We start from the raw sequence: 19,280 nt of genomic DNA on the forward strand, positions 1-19,280 counted from the left end.
TAGCTACAACCCAGGGGGGAAACGAGAAGTTGAAAAGGAGAATGCAACGGTCTGGAAGGCTATAAAACTGGCCCTCCAGTTTAAAGGCCTTCCAGGCTCACGCTGGCAAGAGGATCTGCCCACCGCTTCTCTGCACTGCAACCAATGCAAATCCTCACAAACTAATGTTTGCATTTCCGAGGAAATCCACGTCAGGGATCATTCTTTCAGCATGGCTAATGACACCACAACTAGTTCTGCTGAAAAAGCATGTGAGGAGAAGCAAAACGGACCAACTGGTTGAGAAAGCGTGCCTACTGCATGCAAATCCGATGTATGCCTATGTGGCATACCGGATGGCAGGGAGGACATGGTCTCAATCAGAGACCTGGCACCTTCAGGAACTGAGGTCCCGATAGCCACAATAGGCCTAGAACATCCAAACTCCCCGTGCAGGGTTCCGGATGATGTGGTTCCAATGGAGCTACCATGGGATTCAGGTCCCCAGAGTCCTCCTTCGAGTCCCACTACCCAAGAACCACAGGAGGCACAGATAGTTCTGGAAGAGCAAAGTTCACCAGTGCTAAGGCGCTTGACCAGAATAATCAGGCCCCCTGACAGACTCAACTTGTAAATAATTGTAAGAATTTTTTTTTGCTGAATGTGGTCTCTGTTTTCGCCCACAGGTTCTTTTTGAAGGAAGCGGATGAATGCAGTGAACTGGAATTCACTGTGTGTAGACAGCCAACCCCTCCTCTTGGCTCTGCCTGTTGGCCCCTGTTTTCCCGCCTTACCTCAGATTTACCTGAAGACCTCTGTAAATACTGGCCATTAGTTGTAAGTTAATAAAAGCGTGTTTGTGCTCCACACAAGGCTCTGAGTACTATCGATCTCTTACACCAACAATATAAGATTTGAAGGGAAAAATGTAGGACTAGAATATTGGGAGTCAAATCATAGGCCAGGACAGGGAAACTCCCACCAATGTCACCAATGCAGCACTGATGGTATCAGTCCTTTAGCAAATAGGGCAGTCAAAGGGGCTCAGGACATGTTATCCTCCATTCAACATCATTGAATGAAGGCAGACAGCAACTTGGCCAAAGCCAGAGACTGGGTTGGACCTTAATTATGCTTTTTCTGGAGATTGAGAAGATGGCAACATTGATTGTACTCTGTGGGCAAGGGAAGAGTCCTAACATTTGCATGTCGCTCTTTCTTGTCACGATTGCCCATGGATCCCAATGTTACATTTACATTCCCATCTATATGCGGATTTTCCAGCTTTTAATCCTGAAGGTAATGATAACAGCAAAATATAACAGTTAGGAAAAAAAATTATACAGTAAATCTTCTGGTATCTGGAATTCAAGCAACCATAAAATAATATAAATTTATCTGTTATCAGTGTCCGGGACCAACTGCATTCTATGTAAAAGATCTGTTTGTAACCCTAACATTATAGTTTAATTCCTTTGATTATATATCCAAATATCTTTGACAAAAAAATGAAATATCTTCTCTGACTAAAGATTTTTTGTAACATCTATTTCTGGTAATTCATTTCTTTGTGATTTTTACCCATTGCCTTGAATAATGTCTAAGCAGATTTGAATTAATAAAATTACATCTCAATCATTATCGACAGAAACTGGAAATGAACCTGAATTTAAAATAATCTTCCAGATCCCACTTTATGTGATATATTTTCATCACATCTAGATGGTAAAACTTCTTTTATTCTAGTCTTCTGAAAATATTGTAGTAGCCTGCTAACCAGGAGGCAACCCAAAACACAAAATGATGGATCTCACAAAGCCTGCGAGGGCTAATGGCCTTTCTTCCCGGCCGACAGCATGCATTAATGGAAAACTGCGAACATTGGTGGGGAAACCGACCAATCAGCGGCTGGCACGCCAGAAACGTCTCTTCCACCAACAGTCAAGCCCAGTAGCAAGAGGCTGGGCCTATATAAGCAAGGGAAGACAGTCTTGACTGCAGTCACATTGAGTGTGTGTCACTCTTCTGCTCTCTGCTGTTGTGCTCACTCCAGTATTAAGGTTTCCTGATATAATTGACAAACTAAAGCATTGGGTGATATCTATTTTGCTCTTCTGCGGTGAATGTGATTTAAAAAAAACCCATTCTCTATCTTTCCTCTGGCCTCTAAACTGCAATGAGGTTAGGTCACTAAATTCTCAGCATCACAGATGCTCCAAAATGAATCCATGCACAGCTCCAGTTCCAACATGTGGTCTGGCAGGAGCTGCAGCTGGATACACCATATAACCATATACGGAGCGGAAACAGGCCTTGTTGGCCTTTCGAGTCCACACCGGTTCACTGAATTTGTGCGCCCTCTTCAGGCAATGGTCCCGGTAGATCACGTCGATGGAAAAATACAATAGTGGCTTTAAGTTGTTTAATATGTGAAAACACTTTTGCTTCTCTTAACCAGATGATTCAAACCTTTTACGACCAAACTAAGGAATTATGTAGAATTATCCATACTTTTTCGTAAATAATGTAAGTTGATTAGCACAAATAATATCCAGACACCAGGGTTCAGTCTTGAGGCAAAGATTTGAAACTGATACTAAATTGTAAATATTCCATACATAAAAAATGGAAAAGTTATGCTCTGGAACTATGAAGAATAGAATAAACACAAGGTTACGCATGATACAGTATAATTGGTTACACGCCCCAAAAGTTAAAAAAATGGGATCCAACATTAGACACTGCCTTACTTTTCGTGCATAATTTTTTATACAGTAATGTTGTAAGATAGTTATATGAATGTTTACACTATGATACTGTTGCAAAACACAGAATTTCACGACTTGTTCATGACAATAAATTCTGATTTTAACGATATATACCGACAGCACACATCATCTTCAAGGCCAGTGGCAGCATCCGTGATTTCCCACATTGTGTATGAGGAACCTGACCCAGGTCTGAGTTCACAAGCCTGAAACATCAATTATGCATCTTTATTTTTGCTATATAAGCAAGGGAAGACAGTCTGACCTGCGGAGTTTCTCTAGCATTGTGTTTTTACTTCGACTGTGAACTCTGCAGACTTTTGTGTTTTACCCATGACAAAAAAAACACTGAGGCATATTCTATACTAAAATGTGCTGAATAAACTCAGCAGGTCATGCAGTATTCATGGGAAGTAAAGGGTAGCCAATGTTTCGGGCCTGGGCCCTTTGTCAAGAGTAAGTGGAGGAGAATTCTGTCACAAGGAGACCCAACAAAAGATTGAGAAACAGCATCTTATCTTCCACCTTGGAACACAATGCACACGAGTTCGAATCCAGCGCTGCCCGAAAGGTGTTGTACCTTCTCCCTGTGTGGGTTTCCTCTGGGCGCACTGGTTTCCCTCCCCCCCTTCGAAACACATGGGCTTGTCAGATGGGTGTAAGTGGGCAGCATGGGCCAGAGGGACCTGCCTTCCTGAATTTAAAATGTAAAAGTGCTTGTCGGAACTCAGTTGGTCACACAGCAACTTAGAGGAAGCAGAGGGGCAACCAACGTTTCAAGCCTGAGCCCTTCAACAAGATATGAACAAACAGGTGCTGGAGGGGCACAGGACAAGAGCCAAGAGGGCAGGGAGGGTTGTAGTCTTCCAGATTCAATCTTGAATTCAGCAATGACCCATCAAACAGGAGACTAAAGAAATACAGGGGTTATCTTCGCCTTTTATGAGTTTGTCCAGCATTTTTGTGTGTTTATTACAACCACAACAGCTGCAGACTCTGTTTGACAGTATTCATGTTCAATGTGGAGGGGCAGAGCTCCCTCTCCCCCTCTGTCTGAGCTCAGGGGCTGACAAATGAGGCGGAATTCTCCTCTATTGAGGAAGGGTGTTTTCTGCCACCCGAGGGATCATTTTCCCTGAGTGTCCTTTTTCCTGGGAGCTGACACCTTCGCCCTCCCCCCACCCCCTTCTCTCTCTCTCCAGGCGCTGGGTGGACTCCGTCCCCTCGCGTCTCCGCGGGCCGCAGCTTTCCCCCGCCCATTTGACGGCGAAATTGAAAGCAAGGCGGAAAGGGGAGGCCGGGCGTTGGCCCAAGACGGAAAAAGCCCTCGGCCCCGCGATCGGAGACCATGGGCCGCTGCCGGGCCGGGGACCGGCCGCGGCTTCTGCTGCTGTTGGTCCTGGCGGGGCTCTCAGGTAGGAAGCGGAGGGAAGGGCCGAACGTCCCCGGGGCCGGGCGGAAGTGCTGGGGGCACGTAGGGAGGTGGAGGGGGTGTTGCTTGTTGGCTTCTTGCAGTGGTGATCGGTGACGGGCCGTGCATTGCAGCTTCTGTTTTAAATGACAAATGTTTCATAATATATACAGGACATGCAGTCCACCTTACAAGGCAGCGACGTTTCCTTGTTAAGCACGACTGTTATATTGCACCCTACCTTCAAGTGTCCTGTCAAGAGGGTCTGGGTCGAGATGGTGTCAGGAAGGCCAACTGACAACTCTGAGAGGAGCTTCTGTCCTCGTGTGCAAATGGCCAAAAAGTCATTTTAAAAGGTGTCATATAGAATTTGTTCTTGGAATTCCCAAACTCTCCTCACTGAAACCCAGACCTACAGTGGTCTGCAGTGGAGGGATTCAAATAAAAAAAGGGTAGAATGATTGGAGTGCAGAAATCTATTGCAGGTTTCAGGAAAGGGTGGAACACTGATTAAGAAGGGGGGGGGGGGTGGGGGAAACATATAGAATTCGAGTGGAAACTTGCAGGGAACATAAAAACTGACAATAAAGGCTTCTATGGGGTTATAAAGAGACATCTAGCTGCTTTCAGGTGGCCAAAATACCCTGATGTAAAGCCGCTCATTCCACCCCAACGCGGCTGTCAGGAGGCCACCTGAAAGTGGAGAACCCGGCCAGGAGGAGCAGCTACCTGACCCTCCTCCTGTAGGTGTAATCTCCGGCTCCGAGAATCCCCCGTGGCACCTGAAAGCAGCAGTGGGACGACGGCCGCAGTCCACAGGAGCCGGCGTTCACTCGGACCCGGCTCTCCTTCATCTGGCACGTTCAGGTGGCAGAAAGGCGTCTTCTCTGCAGCCACCTGAACGTCTCAGTGCACTCCCCCAGCCGTGTCCGCTAGCGCATCATCTGCGTCCGAGCACCTGAAAGCGGCTATAAATAAGTCAAAGCAAATGTAGGTACCTCGCAGTCGGAATCGGGGAAATTCATAATGGAGAAGAAGGAAATAGCAGACAAAATGAATAAATTCGTTGATTCTGACTTCACTTGGGAAGATAAAAATAACATTTTGGGAACTTTTGTCAGGGACTAGCATTGAGAATGAATTGATGGAAATTGTCGTCAGTTGTGAAATTGTGTTAGGTGAATTGGTGGCTTTAAAAGTTGATAAATCCCTAGGTCTGATAGTATGCATCCCAGAATACTCACGGAGACGCCCTAGACAGATATTCTCTAGATTCTGGATCTGTTCCTTTAGATTGGAGGGTTGCTAATTTCACACCACATTGTACTAATGGAGGGAGATAGAAACCAGCAATTATAGATCAGTTTGCCTAACTTCGATAGTGAGGAAAAGATTTTGTCACTGCACATTTGGAGAAGCATGACACAATTAGTCCAATTTAGCATGGATTTACAAAATCATGGTTGATAAATCTCAGGAATTTTTTAAGGATGTAACCAGTGGAATTAGTTAATGTGTATTTTTGATTTTCAAAATGCTTTTGATAGAGTCCTTTGCCAAGAGATTGGTGTGCAAAATTAGAGAACACGGTATAGAACAGGGGCAGACAACCTTTTACCATTCGCAGGCTAGATGGTGTGTCAGTAATTGAATGGTGGGCTTGGAAGTGTGGTGGCGGCACTGGCGTGGCGGTGGTACTGGACAGGGGCAGGGGGTAGATAAATTTGGATCGTGGGCCAGGTGCACATAGTAACTTTGCTTGGGTTCCAGGCTGGATAAATTTAGATCGCGGGCCGTAGGTTGCCAACCCCTGGCATAGAAGGTAATCCATTGATGTGATAGAAAATTGTTTGGCAGACATGAAGCAGAGAGTGCTAATAAAATAGGTTATTTTCAGATTGGCAGTGTTTATTACCACAAGATTCAGTGCTGGCACCTTAGCTATCTAGATGAAGGAATTCAATGTGATATATTTCTGAGTTTTCAGAAGACACTAAGCTAGGTGGAAGAGCAAGCTGTGAGGAAGATTTCAAAAGGCTACAAGGGTGAATTGGACAGATGAGGAGATTGGGCAAATGCATGGCAGATGCCCTACAGTTTAGACAACTGTGCGTTAATCCACTTTGGTGGCAATAACAGACAGGCAGATTATTATCTGAATGGTGACAAATTGGGAAAAAGGGAAGTGCAGTGAGATGCAAGTGTCATGGTGCATTGGTCAATGTGGGTTGGAATGCAGGTACAGAATGAGGTGAAGAAAGAAAGTGGCATTTTGGCCTTCGTTGTGAAAGGTTTTGAATATAGAAACAGTGAGGTCTTATTGCAGTTGTGTGTAGCCTGGGTGAGGCCACACCTTGAGCACCATGTACAGTTTTGGACTTGTAATCTGAGGAAGAACATTCTTGCTACTGAAGGAATACAGCAAAGGTTTACCTGACTGATTCCTGAGATGACATCGCTGACATATCAAGCAAGATTGGATAGGCCAGAGTCATACTCATTGGAATTTAAACGAATGAGAGGTGATCTTATTGAGACATATAAAATTCTGACTGGACTAAACAGGTTAGATGTTGGGGAAGTCTGGAACAAAGGGCCACAGTCTCAGGATACGGGATAAGCTATTTCACACAAAGATGAGGAAAAACTTCTTCACTCAGAGATTTGTGAAGTTGTGGAATTCCCTGCCACAGAATGTTGTTGAGGCCAGTTAATGAGATGCCTTCAAAAGGCAGTGGGATGTGGTCTTTATGGTTAAATGGATCAAGGGGTATGGTGAGAAAGCAGGAAGAGGGTCCTGAGGTTGCACGATGACCCATGTTAATATTAAATAATGGTGCAGGCTCAAAGGGGTGAATAGCCTTTTCCTGCACCTATATTCTATGATGTTAAAATAAGTTTTAAAATTTGAGTTTGTGAGCAATGGAGGTTAGTTAAGCACACTAGGGAAGTTGAATGAGAATGAATCAGAGTGGGTTAACATATAGGTGTTATAGTTTTGGGTGAACTGATTTATGAAGGATTGAAGAGTGGAGATTGTCTAGTGAATCAATAGTATTTTTAATTAAAGCCCAATGGAGAAACAAATGAAAAAGAGATAGCAAAGAAAAGGTTTCATGATAGAACATGGGGGAATATTTGTGTGAAGGACTTCAATGAATAGACTATTTTTGAGTTATAGTTTTTTTATGTTAAACAAGATAAATATAAGAATTTTTTTATTATGCACTCTAATGTATATATATTTTTCCATTTGTAGAGGGAACGTTGAAGTTGAGAACGAGCAAAGGTCCAGTGGAAGTATTGCTTAACGAAAATGGACTTCTCCATTGTGAAATTGATAAGCTTTACGGGCTTACATTGAGCTCAAATAATTTAGGCATTTCATGGGTTTTCATCCAGGGAACTGGAAAAAATAATATCTTCACTTATTCTAATGGAGAAATAACAAGTGTGTGGAAAGAAGCAGAGTTGTCAGAGAACTCCATTCTAAATGGAGACATGTCACTTATGCTAAAAAATGTTACGTTCAAACATTCTGGCAAGTATCAGTGTGAAGTTGTTATTCCACCAAATGAAAGGGACTCTCTTACAGTAAACCTCGAAGTTTTAGGTAAGGTAATTTTTTTCACACTACTTTGGATTATTTCATATCATGGTTATCTTGTTTATGCATTATATTTCAGTGAAAATAGTTTCTGAAACACCATATTGCCAGCATAAAGCCTAAGCATGGAAGCAAAATTCTACATTTAGTGGGAATAGACCAGTTTCTATGCTGTGTGACCAGATGATTTGCTTTCATATAGTCCTTTTCAATCATTTCAAATGGTGCTGACAGCAGATAACAGACCATTTGACTGCACTGATCTATGTTGGTGTTTATGTTCTCACAAACCTCCCATCCTTTTGAAATTTACCCCTGATGAACCATCCACTTATGCCAGTGCATGCACATCATCACACACTATAAAGCAAATCCAGGCAGATTAGTAACATTGAATCCCTCCTGGACAACCTCAGTGTATTCTACACTCACTTCAAGCAGGAGGTTGGCGAATTAGAGGTACTCTCCTTTCCTATCTTGAGCTCACCAGCACCCGTGATCACCAATGTACCTGTCAGATAGGCCTTCTGAAGATGTGTCCTCTTGTGATTGCGTGTTAATTAAACATCTGCTTCAATTTTCAGTTTCTGCAGATTTTCCCACAAGGCCTTTGCAGAAGGACACAATTTTACTTAAAATTATTCAAATTATTCAAATTTTGAGTAAAAATTTCATTCCTACCACCAATGTCAAATTCACTGATTTATGTTTTTCAGGTCCTTTTCAATTCTTTTTCAAGTATAGGAGTCATATGTTCCACAGTCCCTTTTAATACAGTTTTTTCCTCCACGGTACTTCTTTCACCAGCTTCCCTATCAGCTTTAAATCATTGAGCCGATCCAAAATATTAATTTTTGAATACAGCCATTGTGACTTTAATACACCTTTTTTCTTTTGCAGCACAACCCACGGTGACTGTTGTTTCAGAAAAGATTGTGGAAGTTGGCACTGGTGGAGAGATGACCTTGCGTTGTCAGTTAACTGGCTATTATCCTTGTGAAAGCAATGTGGAATGGATTCAATTAACCCCATCACAAATTGAAACAAAGTTGGTAACTAATCTATGCATCTCCCCACCAATCAAAAATCCAGACAGAACATGTAATGCAATCGTTGAAGTTAGCTTGGAACCTCGTGTAAAAGACATTGGCAGTAGTTATGAATGCCATGTGATGCACAAGACTTTGCCAGAGCCAAATATTGTGAATGCTGAAGTGATTTTGAAAGGTTAGTTGCAGAACTTTTTAATTTCTTTTTCTTAAAGTTCAAAGTTTTGAACTTTTGCTGGAGTTTTGTAGATTCTTGTTTCCTTTGGAGGGGTGAGTGAAAAAGATTTGGCTCCAGTTGGTTCTGTCACTCCTTGGGTGACCGATGAGCCAATCTGAGGCTTTAATTGGGGCAGAGGAACAATTTTTGGGGTCGATTTCTGGGAGTGTAAAATGAGAGGGGATGACATTATTTTCCATCATTTGTACTGAAATTGGATGTGCTCATGGTTCAAGTTTTCAGTGCTATCCAGAATGTTCTTTCTCCAGAATAGGTAATCAGGCAAAAGGTTCCAGGATTCTTCACGGATATTGCATATTTTCAAGGAGGCTTTGACAACATCTGTGAATCAATTCTGTTGTACAGTCAGAAACCTTGTTTCATGGCAGCATGAAATAGAATGTCTTTTTCTGGTACGAGGCCAGAATAGGCTTGGGGTGGGATTGTACTGTTTACTTAGGAAACAAGTATGTTCATTTTAGCAAAGAATAGTTTTGATATTAACATTTCAAAGGCTTTCCAAATGTTGATTAAATGGAGTATTCTTACATATTATTTCAATAGAGCTTTATGCTTGCACCTATTCAAGAACTCCTTTCTGTGTGCGCAGATAAATCTAAATACATGTCTATTACTTGTAAGTACTCTGCTAAAGTATTTAGTAGTTTCTTTAAATGATAGTTGTTTCTATTATTCTATCATTTAATCTGGCATCTAGTACTTTTGATAATTGTGCGACTTTTTTTGAATATCTTATTTAAGTTTCCACATGCATTAATGTCTAGATACACAAAATATCCCTCATACATCTCAAATTAGAATTACTTAGTATTATATACCCACCACCCCTTCCCCCAAATAATAATAGCCCCAAAGAATGTAAAAAAACAAAAAGACAAAGGAAGAAACACATCTGATTACTAAAGTTTCAATACATCGTCAAATTTTGCCTTTATAATATTAAACATGTACTAATTCCAAGAAGTTGACAAGGTTCTTGAGGTTTAGGGGATATCATATAGTACCTACAATATGTAAATATAGGGTCCAAAATTTTAATAAAATACCGTGTTTATTTCTTAAATTATATGTAATTTTCTCAAGAGAAAATACGAATTTGATTTCCATGTCACTGCTATACATTTTCTTATGACAATGCAATTTGCACGAATTCCTTTTGAAACATATTAAGTTTCAGTTTTGGCCTTGTCCCAGATGTACTACCTAATAAGAAAAGCATTGGATCTTGAGGAAATTTAACTTTAATGACCCGTTCTAAAAATGCTCCCAATTGTTCTCATTATTTCATATAACCTTTTTTAATTTTAGAGGTATAACTTATTATTTGATCACTATATACACTTTTATCACATCCCATAACAAATTTATTTGAAACTGAATTAGAGTTTCAAAAAAGATACTTCTTGGTCTTCTGATAAATTCACAAAAATCTTTCCTTTTTAATAACATAGAGTTAAACCTCCATCTATAAACTGATTCTTCTCTGTCTATCATTGTTATTGCTAGTAACAAGGGAGAATGGTCAGATAAAATTCTTGCCTTATACTCTACTTGCTTTATTCTACCTTGAAGTTGGGTAGATATTAAAAAGATATCAATTCTAGAATAAGAATCATGTGTACTAGAATAAAAAAGAGTAGTCTCTTTCTCTTGAATGAAGTCTTCTCCAAGCATTAGTGACAATGTAGCTTTAGCTGCTTTTGTCCTTTCTATAGCTCTTGTTGACCCTGCCTAAAATTGGATCTAAACAAAAATTAAAGTCCCCTCCTAGTAACATATTTTCATTAGCACTTGCCAAATTCAAAATAGTTTCTTGTATGAATTTATCATTATCTACATTCGGTGCATATTTATTCATAAGCATCCAATACTCTGCAAAAAAAATTGACATTGTACCTGTGGTGGTACACTGCTGGCCTACTGCAGGGGGAAACCTCTGTACCTGTAGAAGAGCATGGGACAAGACAACACCTGGCCGGCTGTCAATCAGCCGACCTGAATGGACCAAGCCCCACCCGGTCGGGTGTCAATCACCCTCCGGGATATAAGCCTTCGAAGTCCCTCTCAGAGCTCACAGCAGCCCACTCACAGCTGGCTCTGTGGAGTTTTATATCAAATAAAGCCTGTTGTACAGTCTTTTGGTTTTATGTGTTTGCTTCTGACTGATAGCACACCATAGTATCGTAATATATCTGCTTGCAGGGTGTGTGATGACATTTTGTATTAAAGTAGCTACTCCCTTGCCTTTGAATTAAATGAAGAAGCTGCAACGTACCCTACCCAGTCCCTTTTTAACCTCTGATGTTCTTTTTGATTAAATGAGTTTCTTGTTTAAAAATAAGCTGTATCTACTTTCATTTTCTTAACATGTGCAAATATCCTTTTCCTCTTCACCACAGCACCTGCAAGGAAGGCCTTTCTTCTTGTCCTTGCTGTTTTCTTTGTTGTACTCCCGACAGGGCACCAACATATTTTATCCTTTTTGGGTGACATTTGTTAAATGCTCTTAAGAACAGTTTACAAAAAAATTAATTTCAGTTTCTTCACTTTTTTTTCCACTTTTTAAAAAACTTTTTTTTACTCGGGAGATCCAAGTTCTTCCATCCTGGCTCTACATCTTCACATGATATCCCCTCTATTGTGTGACTCTTGAGGGTTAATTGCACTTCTACTTTCATAAATCATGTATTTCCCTTCCTCAGTAAAAAGAAACTAATTTTTTTTCCTCTTTATTCCTTTGGGAACAACTTTTTATCAATGGCCTTTAAAGTTCAAAGTTAGAATTTATTGTCTGAATACTTGCATGACATAAAGTTCTGAGATTTTTTGTGGGCGAGGCTGAATTCTAATTACTGAAACTGTACTGAAGAAGAAAGAAATGCAAACAAAAGAAAGAAATGTAAATAAACTCACTGTGCAAATATTCAGTAATAAATAATGAGCAAAGTTTCTAAATCCACGCTGAAGATCCAACTGCGCTGGGTAGGTCACGTCTCCAGAACGTAGGACCATTGCCTTCCCAAGATCGTGTTATATGGCGAGCTCTCCACTGGCCACCGAGACAGAGGTGCACCAAAGAAGAGGTACAAGGACTGCCTAAAGAAAGCTCTTGGTGCCTGCCACATTGACCATCGCCAGTGGGCTGATATCGCATCAAACCGTGCATCTTGGCACCTCACAGTTCGGCGGGCAGCAACCTCCTTTGAAGAAGACCGCAGAGCCCACCTCACTGACAAAAGACAAAGGAGGAAAAACCCAACACCCAACCCCAACCAACCAATTTTCCCTTGCAACCGTGTCTGCCTGTCCCGCATCAGTCTTGTCAGCCACAAACGAGCCTGCAGCTGACGTGGACATTACCTCTCCCTAAATCTTCGTCCGCCAAGCCAAGCCAAAGAAAAGAAATGAGTCTGTTGTTTGGGAGTTTGATGGTGGAGGGGTAGCCACTGTTCCTGAACTTGGTGAATTGAGTCTTGCAGCACTTATATCTCTTTCCTGATAGCAGCAGGAAAAGAGCATGTCCTGGGTGGTGTGGATCCTTGATGGTTGCTGCTGCTCTCTGATGGCAACGTTCCACGTAGATGTTCACAATGGTGGGGAGAGTTTTTGCCTGTGATGTACTGGGCTGTGTTCACTCTCTTTTGCAGAGATTTCCACTCAGAAGTATTGATGCCCCATCTCAGGCTGTGATGCACCCAGTCAATACGCTGTGCATCTGTAGAAGTTTTCCATGGTTTCCAATGAGATGCCAAACCTTCACAAACTCCCGAGAAAGTAAAAGCACTGATGTGCTTTCTTCATGATGGCATTCGTGTGTTGGGTCCAGGAACAATCTTCTGAGATAGTGACCTCAGGGTTTAAAATTTTCTCACACTGTCCACCTCTGATTTCCCCCAATAATCTCTGTATCATACACCTCTGGTTTTCATTTACTAAAGTCTACAATCAATTCCTTGGGTTTTGGTGACATTGAGTGGGAGGTTGTTGCTTGCACATCATTCATTCTCCCTCCTGTATGCTGGCTGATCACCCCCTTTTATACAGCCCACTACAGTGGTATCAATTTGTTGTCTTACGGAGCCACACGGAAAAGCGAGTAAAGCAGAGGCTAAGTGTGTAGCCCTATGGTGCTCCAGTGTTGATGGAGATGATGAGTTATTCTTGCCAATCCACACTGACTGGGTCTAGAGGTGAGAAAATCTAGGAACCAATGTGATATTAAACCTAAGAGTTCGCTGATTTGTTTTGAAAGCTTAACAGTAGTTGATAAAGAGCATCCTTATTTATCCTTTAAGTACCGGTAATCCTATGCGGAAAAAAAAATCTACCTTGGTCACTTTAAGTCTTTTCCCAAACAGGTTCAGTCTTTTCCTTTATATCAATACCATTTTAATAAATTTTTTTGCACTTTTTTTTTCTTATAACAGAAGCAGAAATACTTATTTCCACACAGTCGATAATTGGAAGCATTATTGGAAGCATTTTTATCACTGTATTGTTAACAGCCACAGGAATTCTCATTTACATATGCTACTTTTATAAAGGTAACTCCTAGATATATCGAGAATGAATTTGTAGTGAAAGACTCAAAGGAAATTTAAATTATTTGGGCGGGAACAATAAAAACCTTGGCCTTTTTCAAATTTTATAAACTTCTGTTTAACTAGTACTGCTCAAAGCCTGTTGCGATTTTGTGATTTTTAAAAAAAAATTATTTCATTTGGAATTATAACATAAAATGTTTAATCTTTCCATTGAAATTAATTGTGAATTGTCTAACTATCAAAGATTGTTCATCCCAACTGGGAATAATTTGGAATAATTCATCTTTAAATTTCTGATAATTTTCTTTTATTCTCAGTTCCACCCAAAGTATCAGATATTCAATTGCCTGATCGAATTGTACACCATGAAGTAGCAGATATTATTTGCCACGTGGCTGGATTCCGACCTGGTGACATTGATCTCAGCTGGTATTTGCAAAGGAATGGCAAGGACGAGCAATTAATTCATAAAGACAAAAAAGCATTTTTAGGTTCTATGCTTTGCAAACAAAATGAGCCAAGTGAAATGAGTACAAATGAGAATCATTGGAAAGTCCTCAGAAGTTTCCAGACATATGAAAATTTGACACACAGCTTTTCCAGCACTCTTAAGGTTTTTCCTGATGTTATGACAGACAATAACGCAAGAATCATATGCAGAGTGACGCATCCAGCAGGTTCTGAAGAAAGATGCAGCTTTTTAGCTGTCCATGGAAGTAAGTATTTTACAAATCAAAATAAGGACTTTACAGGGTTGGAAGACCATGTGGTCATTTCGTATTCCATTTGCCAAAATTTTTGATTTCCAGTCCCATTTTTTGACTTGGATCATTTGTGCTGCAAATCCTTATGGTAAATCCTAGAAGTTACAATCTTGAGTTTTTAAGTGTATAGTGTTGAGAATTTTTACTTGGACCAGCATATTATGCAAAGGACATATGATCCCCTCCATAATGTTTGGGATAAAGGCATTTTTTTTCTTTATTTTTTCCGGTTTTAAATTTGTAATCAAATACTACACGTGATTAATGTGCACATTCCAGATTTTATTCAAGGTTATTTGTGTATATTTAGATTTGATCATATAGAAAATTGCAGCACTTTTTATACATAGTTCCCCCAATTCAGAGCACCATAATGTTTGGGACATTTGGCTTCTCGGGTATTTGTGATTACTCATTGCTTTATTGGTGCAGGCAAAGAAGAAAAGGGAGCTGGGCTTGCTTTTAAGCTTTTGATCACCTTTGGAATCTGCAATTGCCATTTCTCAAGAGTTGTTCCAATGAAAGTCAAATAAGCTATTATGAGGCTGAAAAACAAGAATAAAAGAGTAAAATACATTGCTTAAACCCTATACCAAAAGTAACAATTTGGAACTTCATTATGAAGAAAAAGCATACTGGTGAGCTCAGTGATCACAAAGGAACTGGTAGGCCAAGGAAGACCTCCACTGGTGATGACAGAAAAATGAAGAAAAATCCCCACATGCCTGTCTGACAGATCAGAAACACTCTTCAGGAGGCAAGTGGGGATGTGTCAACGACTACCATCTGCAGAAGTCTTCATGAACAGAAATACAGAGGCTATACTGCAAGATGCAAACCACTAATTAGCCACAGAAACAGGATGCCCACATTACAGTTGGCCAAGAACTGTTTAAAAGAGCTGCAGAATTCTGGAAAAAGGTCCTAAAGACAGATGAGACCAAGATTAAACTGGATCAGAGTGATGGAAGAGCAGTGTGGAGGCATAAAGGAACTCCCCAAGATCCAAAGCATACTAGCTCCTTTGTGAAATGTGGTGGGGGTATTATGTCCTGGGCAAGAATAAGCTGCCACAGGTATGGGCATGCTTGTCTTCATTAATGAGTAACTGCTGATGGCAGTAGCAAAATGAATGATGAGGTGTATAGAAACATCTGCTCAAGTTTGATCCAATGCCTCCAAACTCATTTTTGACAGTGCTTCATCCCACAGCAAAACAATGATCCCAAACACACTGCTAAAGCAACAAAGGGGTTTTTCAAAGCTAAAATTTTTGAATGGCCAAGCCAGTCACGCAATCTAAATCTAACTGACTATGTATTCCATATGCTGAAGAGAAAACTTAAGTGGACGATCCCCTGTATGAAGCAGGAACTGAAGATGGCTGCAGTAGAGGCCTGGAAGAGCATCACCAGAGATGATACTCAGCATCTCAAATGTCTATGAATCAAAAACTTCAATCAGTCACTGCATGCAATGGATATGCAACAAGGATCTAAGCATGACAACTTCCATTGCTATGACATACCATTGCTATGTCCCAAATATTATGGTGCCCTGAAATGAGGACACAAATATATAAAAAGTGCTGAAATTCCTAAGTGGTCAAGCCAAAAAGTATACTGTTACAGGCCATGTTAGAATAGTTATGGGTAAAATATGCCTTTAAAAGAGATAGATTGTGGGGGATTTAGTTTAGGCTTGTACTTCACAAACAGAGTAACACTTCAAAAAAGACATCTCATTTAACGTGCAAGAGCTTTGCTGAAGTGAGACATTGTGTCACCAGTGACTTTGCAGAGGCAATGGAACTGCTTTGGAAAGAACTTCACAAAGAGGTGCAAATGAAACAAAGTCCAGACTTGGAAACTGAAAAGATCTTTCAAAGATTGGGTTTGGAGCTCTGTAAGAAATCGTATGGTTTTTACAAGCAAAGAGGAAAAACAGACAGATGATTTCTTTTTTGGAGAGAGAGAGAGAGAGAGAGAGAGGGGGGGGGGGTCATTTTACAGTAGCAGTTGAGGCTGCAAAATGGCAAGCTGATAGGCTTGTTGAAAAAAACCATTTTGAAGACGGGTTGTGAGTTCTTGAGTTTGGCCTGTTCAAAATCCTTGTAGTCCTTACAAGAGGAAATGGCTGGCTAGAGTATTTCTCCTGAAATAAGAGAAACTCTGTGGTGACCTGGAAGAAGAGGTTATCATTTGGAAAACCCATGATGAGGCAAGTTTCTTCGGCAAGACACTCAGTTTGTACGTATCCAATGAGCAACAAATTTCTCTCTGAAACCAACAAGAACCTTCCTGAATGGTAACCATTTAACTTTAAACGTCAGAGTCTGGTGAAGGTTCATAAATGTTAAATTTTGAATTGCCTGATACTGGTGAACTTGGAGAAGTGAAAAATGAATGATTGGACAGTGAAACAGAGAACTTTCCTGAACATATACACATTACATACATGAGCGCTTAGAATTAGAAGGGGGTTAAGTTAGGTTAGATTAAGTTAATAGCAATAAGTTTAAGATTGATCTTGTTATTATGTTTAAAGAAAATTTAAAGTAACTTTTGGTTAAGTAACCATTGTCTTGGTGAATTTCTATTGCTGCTGCGTTTTGGAGTCCTCTGGGCTCGTAACAATACAAATAATCTTGAATAAAATCTGGAATGTTCTCTTTACACACATGTGAATTGTTTGATTACAATTTAAAACTGTGGAGCACAGGGGGAAAATAAAGGGGAAAAAGTATCTTTTGGTGGGCACTATATGTAAAATTATCTTTTTTAATTTAAAGTTTCCATAATGTATCATTGAGTTATATGAAGTAGATATTTTGCATAGTTTACCGTTCATTATCTTATAGATGGGTTGGTTTTAGGTATATCCAATGGAGTAACATTTATTTAAGTGTATTCTTATGTAATTGTGGAACATGTTATAAGGGTTGAATAAAAGCCACCAAGAAATATTAACAGGAAAAACTGAGGGAACTATCTTTTGAAAAGTTTAGTATACAAAAGTAAATCTGCAATGAGGATTATAGGTTCTGAAGGATTAGGAAGGAACTGTGGCAACATACCAGAAATCCTTGGAGCTCTTCCTCCCCCCCACCCCTACCCTCTTTTTTTTAAAAAAAGCTGCTGGTTTGCAAAGTTCAGCACAAGTTTTATGTGACATCTTTTACAAGACCTAAAGCACTTTACAGACAGAGGAAAAATTTTGAGATTTAGTCAGTTACAAAGTTGGGGACAGGCTGTGGAATGAAGGAAAATTAATGGAATTAAGATACAGTTAAGGTCAAGAATTATTTGAATGTGGGCTGACTGTTCAGTCTTGTGCCAATTTTATGACTCTCTTTGATGGGATTACCTTTCTGCTAATTCGTCCTGAAACATTGAGCTGGGCTATTGGATCAGAAAATTGTTGCAAGTGCAAGAGTAATTACGGATACTTCAAGAGTTAGGATGGGTTAAAATAAAGAGGATCAGACAAGTAACAAAGAGAATTGACATGCTTCAAACCTAATATATACCTTAATTTAATTGCTGAGTTGTAAATGACCATTCATTTTCCAGATAATGTATGATGAATATGCTATGTCATTTTTCTTGAGTTTGTGAATGTTTAAACTGATTTTACTTTTTTTCTCCCTCTTTAGTTGCTCCTAAGTTGGCTAAAATAATTAGACCCCCTGTTATACTTCATAACCGTTCTTTGATGCTGATATATCCAATAAAATTGTTCAAGCCAAATCTTCTAAATATCAAATGGTATAAAATAATAAATGGAGTAAAATCGCTTTTGGTGGAGTATAAAACAGGAAGTAAACTAGATTTCACTGTTGACCAGTATTCCCATTGTGTGGATGAGTTTAGTTCTGATAATGATACCTACAGTGTCAACAGCATGTTGATCTTTATCGCAACAATCAAAGAAGATGATGGCAAAGAATATCTCTGTGAAGTGAATCACGATGCTATGGAAAATTCAGTGGAAGAGAAGGTTAAACTGGAAGTAAAAGGTAAATCAAACTCAGATTTCTTGATCGTGCAATCTTCATGAAAATCGAGCCATTTCCCCCCTTTGTTCACATTTTATATTTCAATAAAATGACCTATTTTTGCTACTTTTAGTGACTCATCATTACCTAAGTAATCATCAGGACTGATAGTTGGGTGGCTTCCCTGTATTATCAGCAGTTTTGGTCATCCAGCTGGCCATTCAGCTAGAAAAAGTTCAGAAAAGATCAAAGCAATGTTATGGAGATGTAGGCTAGTGTAATCAGGAAAGGCTGGGACTTGTCTCCTCGGAGCATAGATCACCAAGGGAGAATCTTGTAGAGGTAAGGGGCATGAATAAAGTAAATAATCATTGTCTTTATGGCACTGCAGAGGAGTCTAAAACTAGAGGACAGATTTAAGGCAAGAATGGAAAGATTTGAAATGGATCTGTGGGTCTCCTATTTCACATAGAGGATGGTAGGTAGGTGGTATGAGCTGTCAGAAGAAGTGGTAGTGGCAATGACATTTGGAATGTTTAAAAGACATTTAGACAAGTAGGAACTATTGAGCAGGATAAGGGTGTAACATTGGCAAATTGGATGAGTTTAGATAGTCAACTTGGTTGCCTTGGACAAGTTGGGCTAAAGGATTTATTTCTATGCGGACCAAGTTGACTATCTGAGCTCATCTCATTTGTGATGTGAACCCCTGTTGATTAAGAAATGTGTACCGATGATTACAGCTTCCACTGTGTGGAATTTTTGATGTTTTAAAAAAAGAGGAAACATTAATTCAATCTTTTAGGAGTGTATTTAAATTACATAAAAGGTACTAAATTTTGACTGAAACACAAAAGTCTGCAGAAACTGTGTTTGTAGTAAAAGCACAAAAAATGCTGGAGGAACTCGCAGGGTCCATAGGA

At 39.9% G+C, this 19,280-nt stretch overlaps 1 protein-coding gene across 2 annotated transcripts in view; it reads left to right on the forward strand.

Moving 5' to 3' along the window:
- The first annotated feature begins 3,956 nt into the window (after positions 1–3,956).
- Positions 3,957–19,280, forward strand: part of LOC138743283 (uncharacterized) — a 30,183-nt gene continuing 14,859 nt past the window's right edge. For both annotated transcript variants that reach the window (XM_069898364.1, XM_069898371.1), the window contains exons 1-6: positions 3,957–4,162; positions 7,418–7,771; positions 8,666–8,992; positions 13,480–13,596; positions 13,914–14,312; positions 18,016–18,378. In XM_069898364.1, coding sequence (XP_069754465.1) covers positions 4,096–4,162; positions 7,418–7,771; positions 8,666–8,992; positions 13,480–13,596; positions 13,914–14,312; positions 18,016–18,378 — 1,627 coding nt within the window. In that variant the 5' untranslated portion in view covers positions 3,957–4,095. The remainder of the gene's footprint in view (positions 4,163–7,417; positions 7,772–8,665; positions 8,993–13,479; positions 13,597–13,913; positions 14,313–18,015; positions 18,379–19,280) is intronic.

Source organism: Narcine bancroftii, chromosome 1 (assembly GCF_036971445.1).
Source record: "Narcine bancroftii isolate sNarBan1 chromosome 1, sNarBan1.hap1, whole genome shotgun sequence".
Taxonomy (NCBI): Eukaryota; Metazoa; Chordata; class Chondrichthyes; order Torpediniformes; family Narcinidae; genus Narcine; species Narcine bancroftii.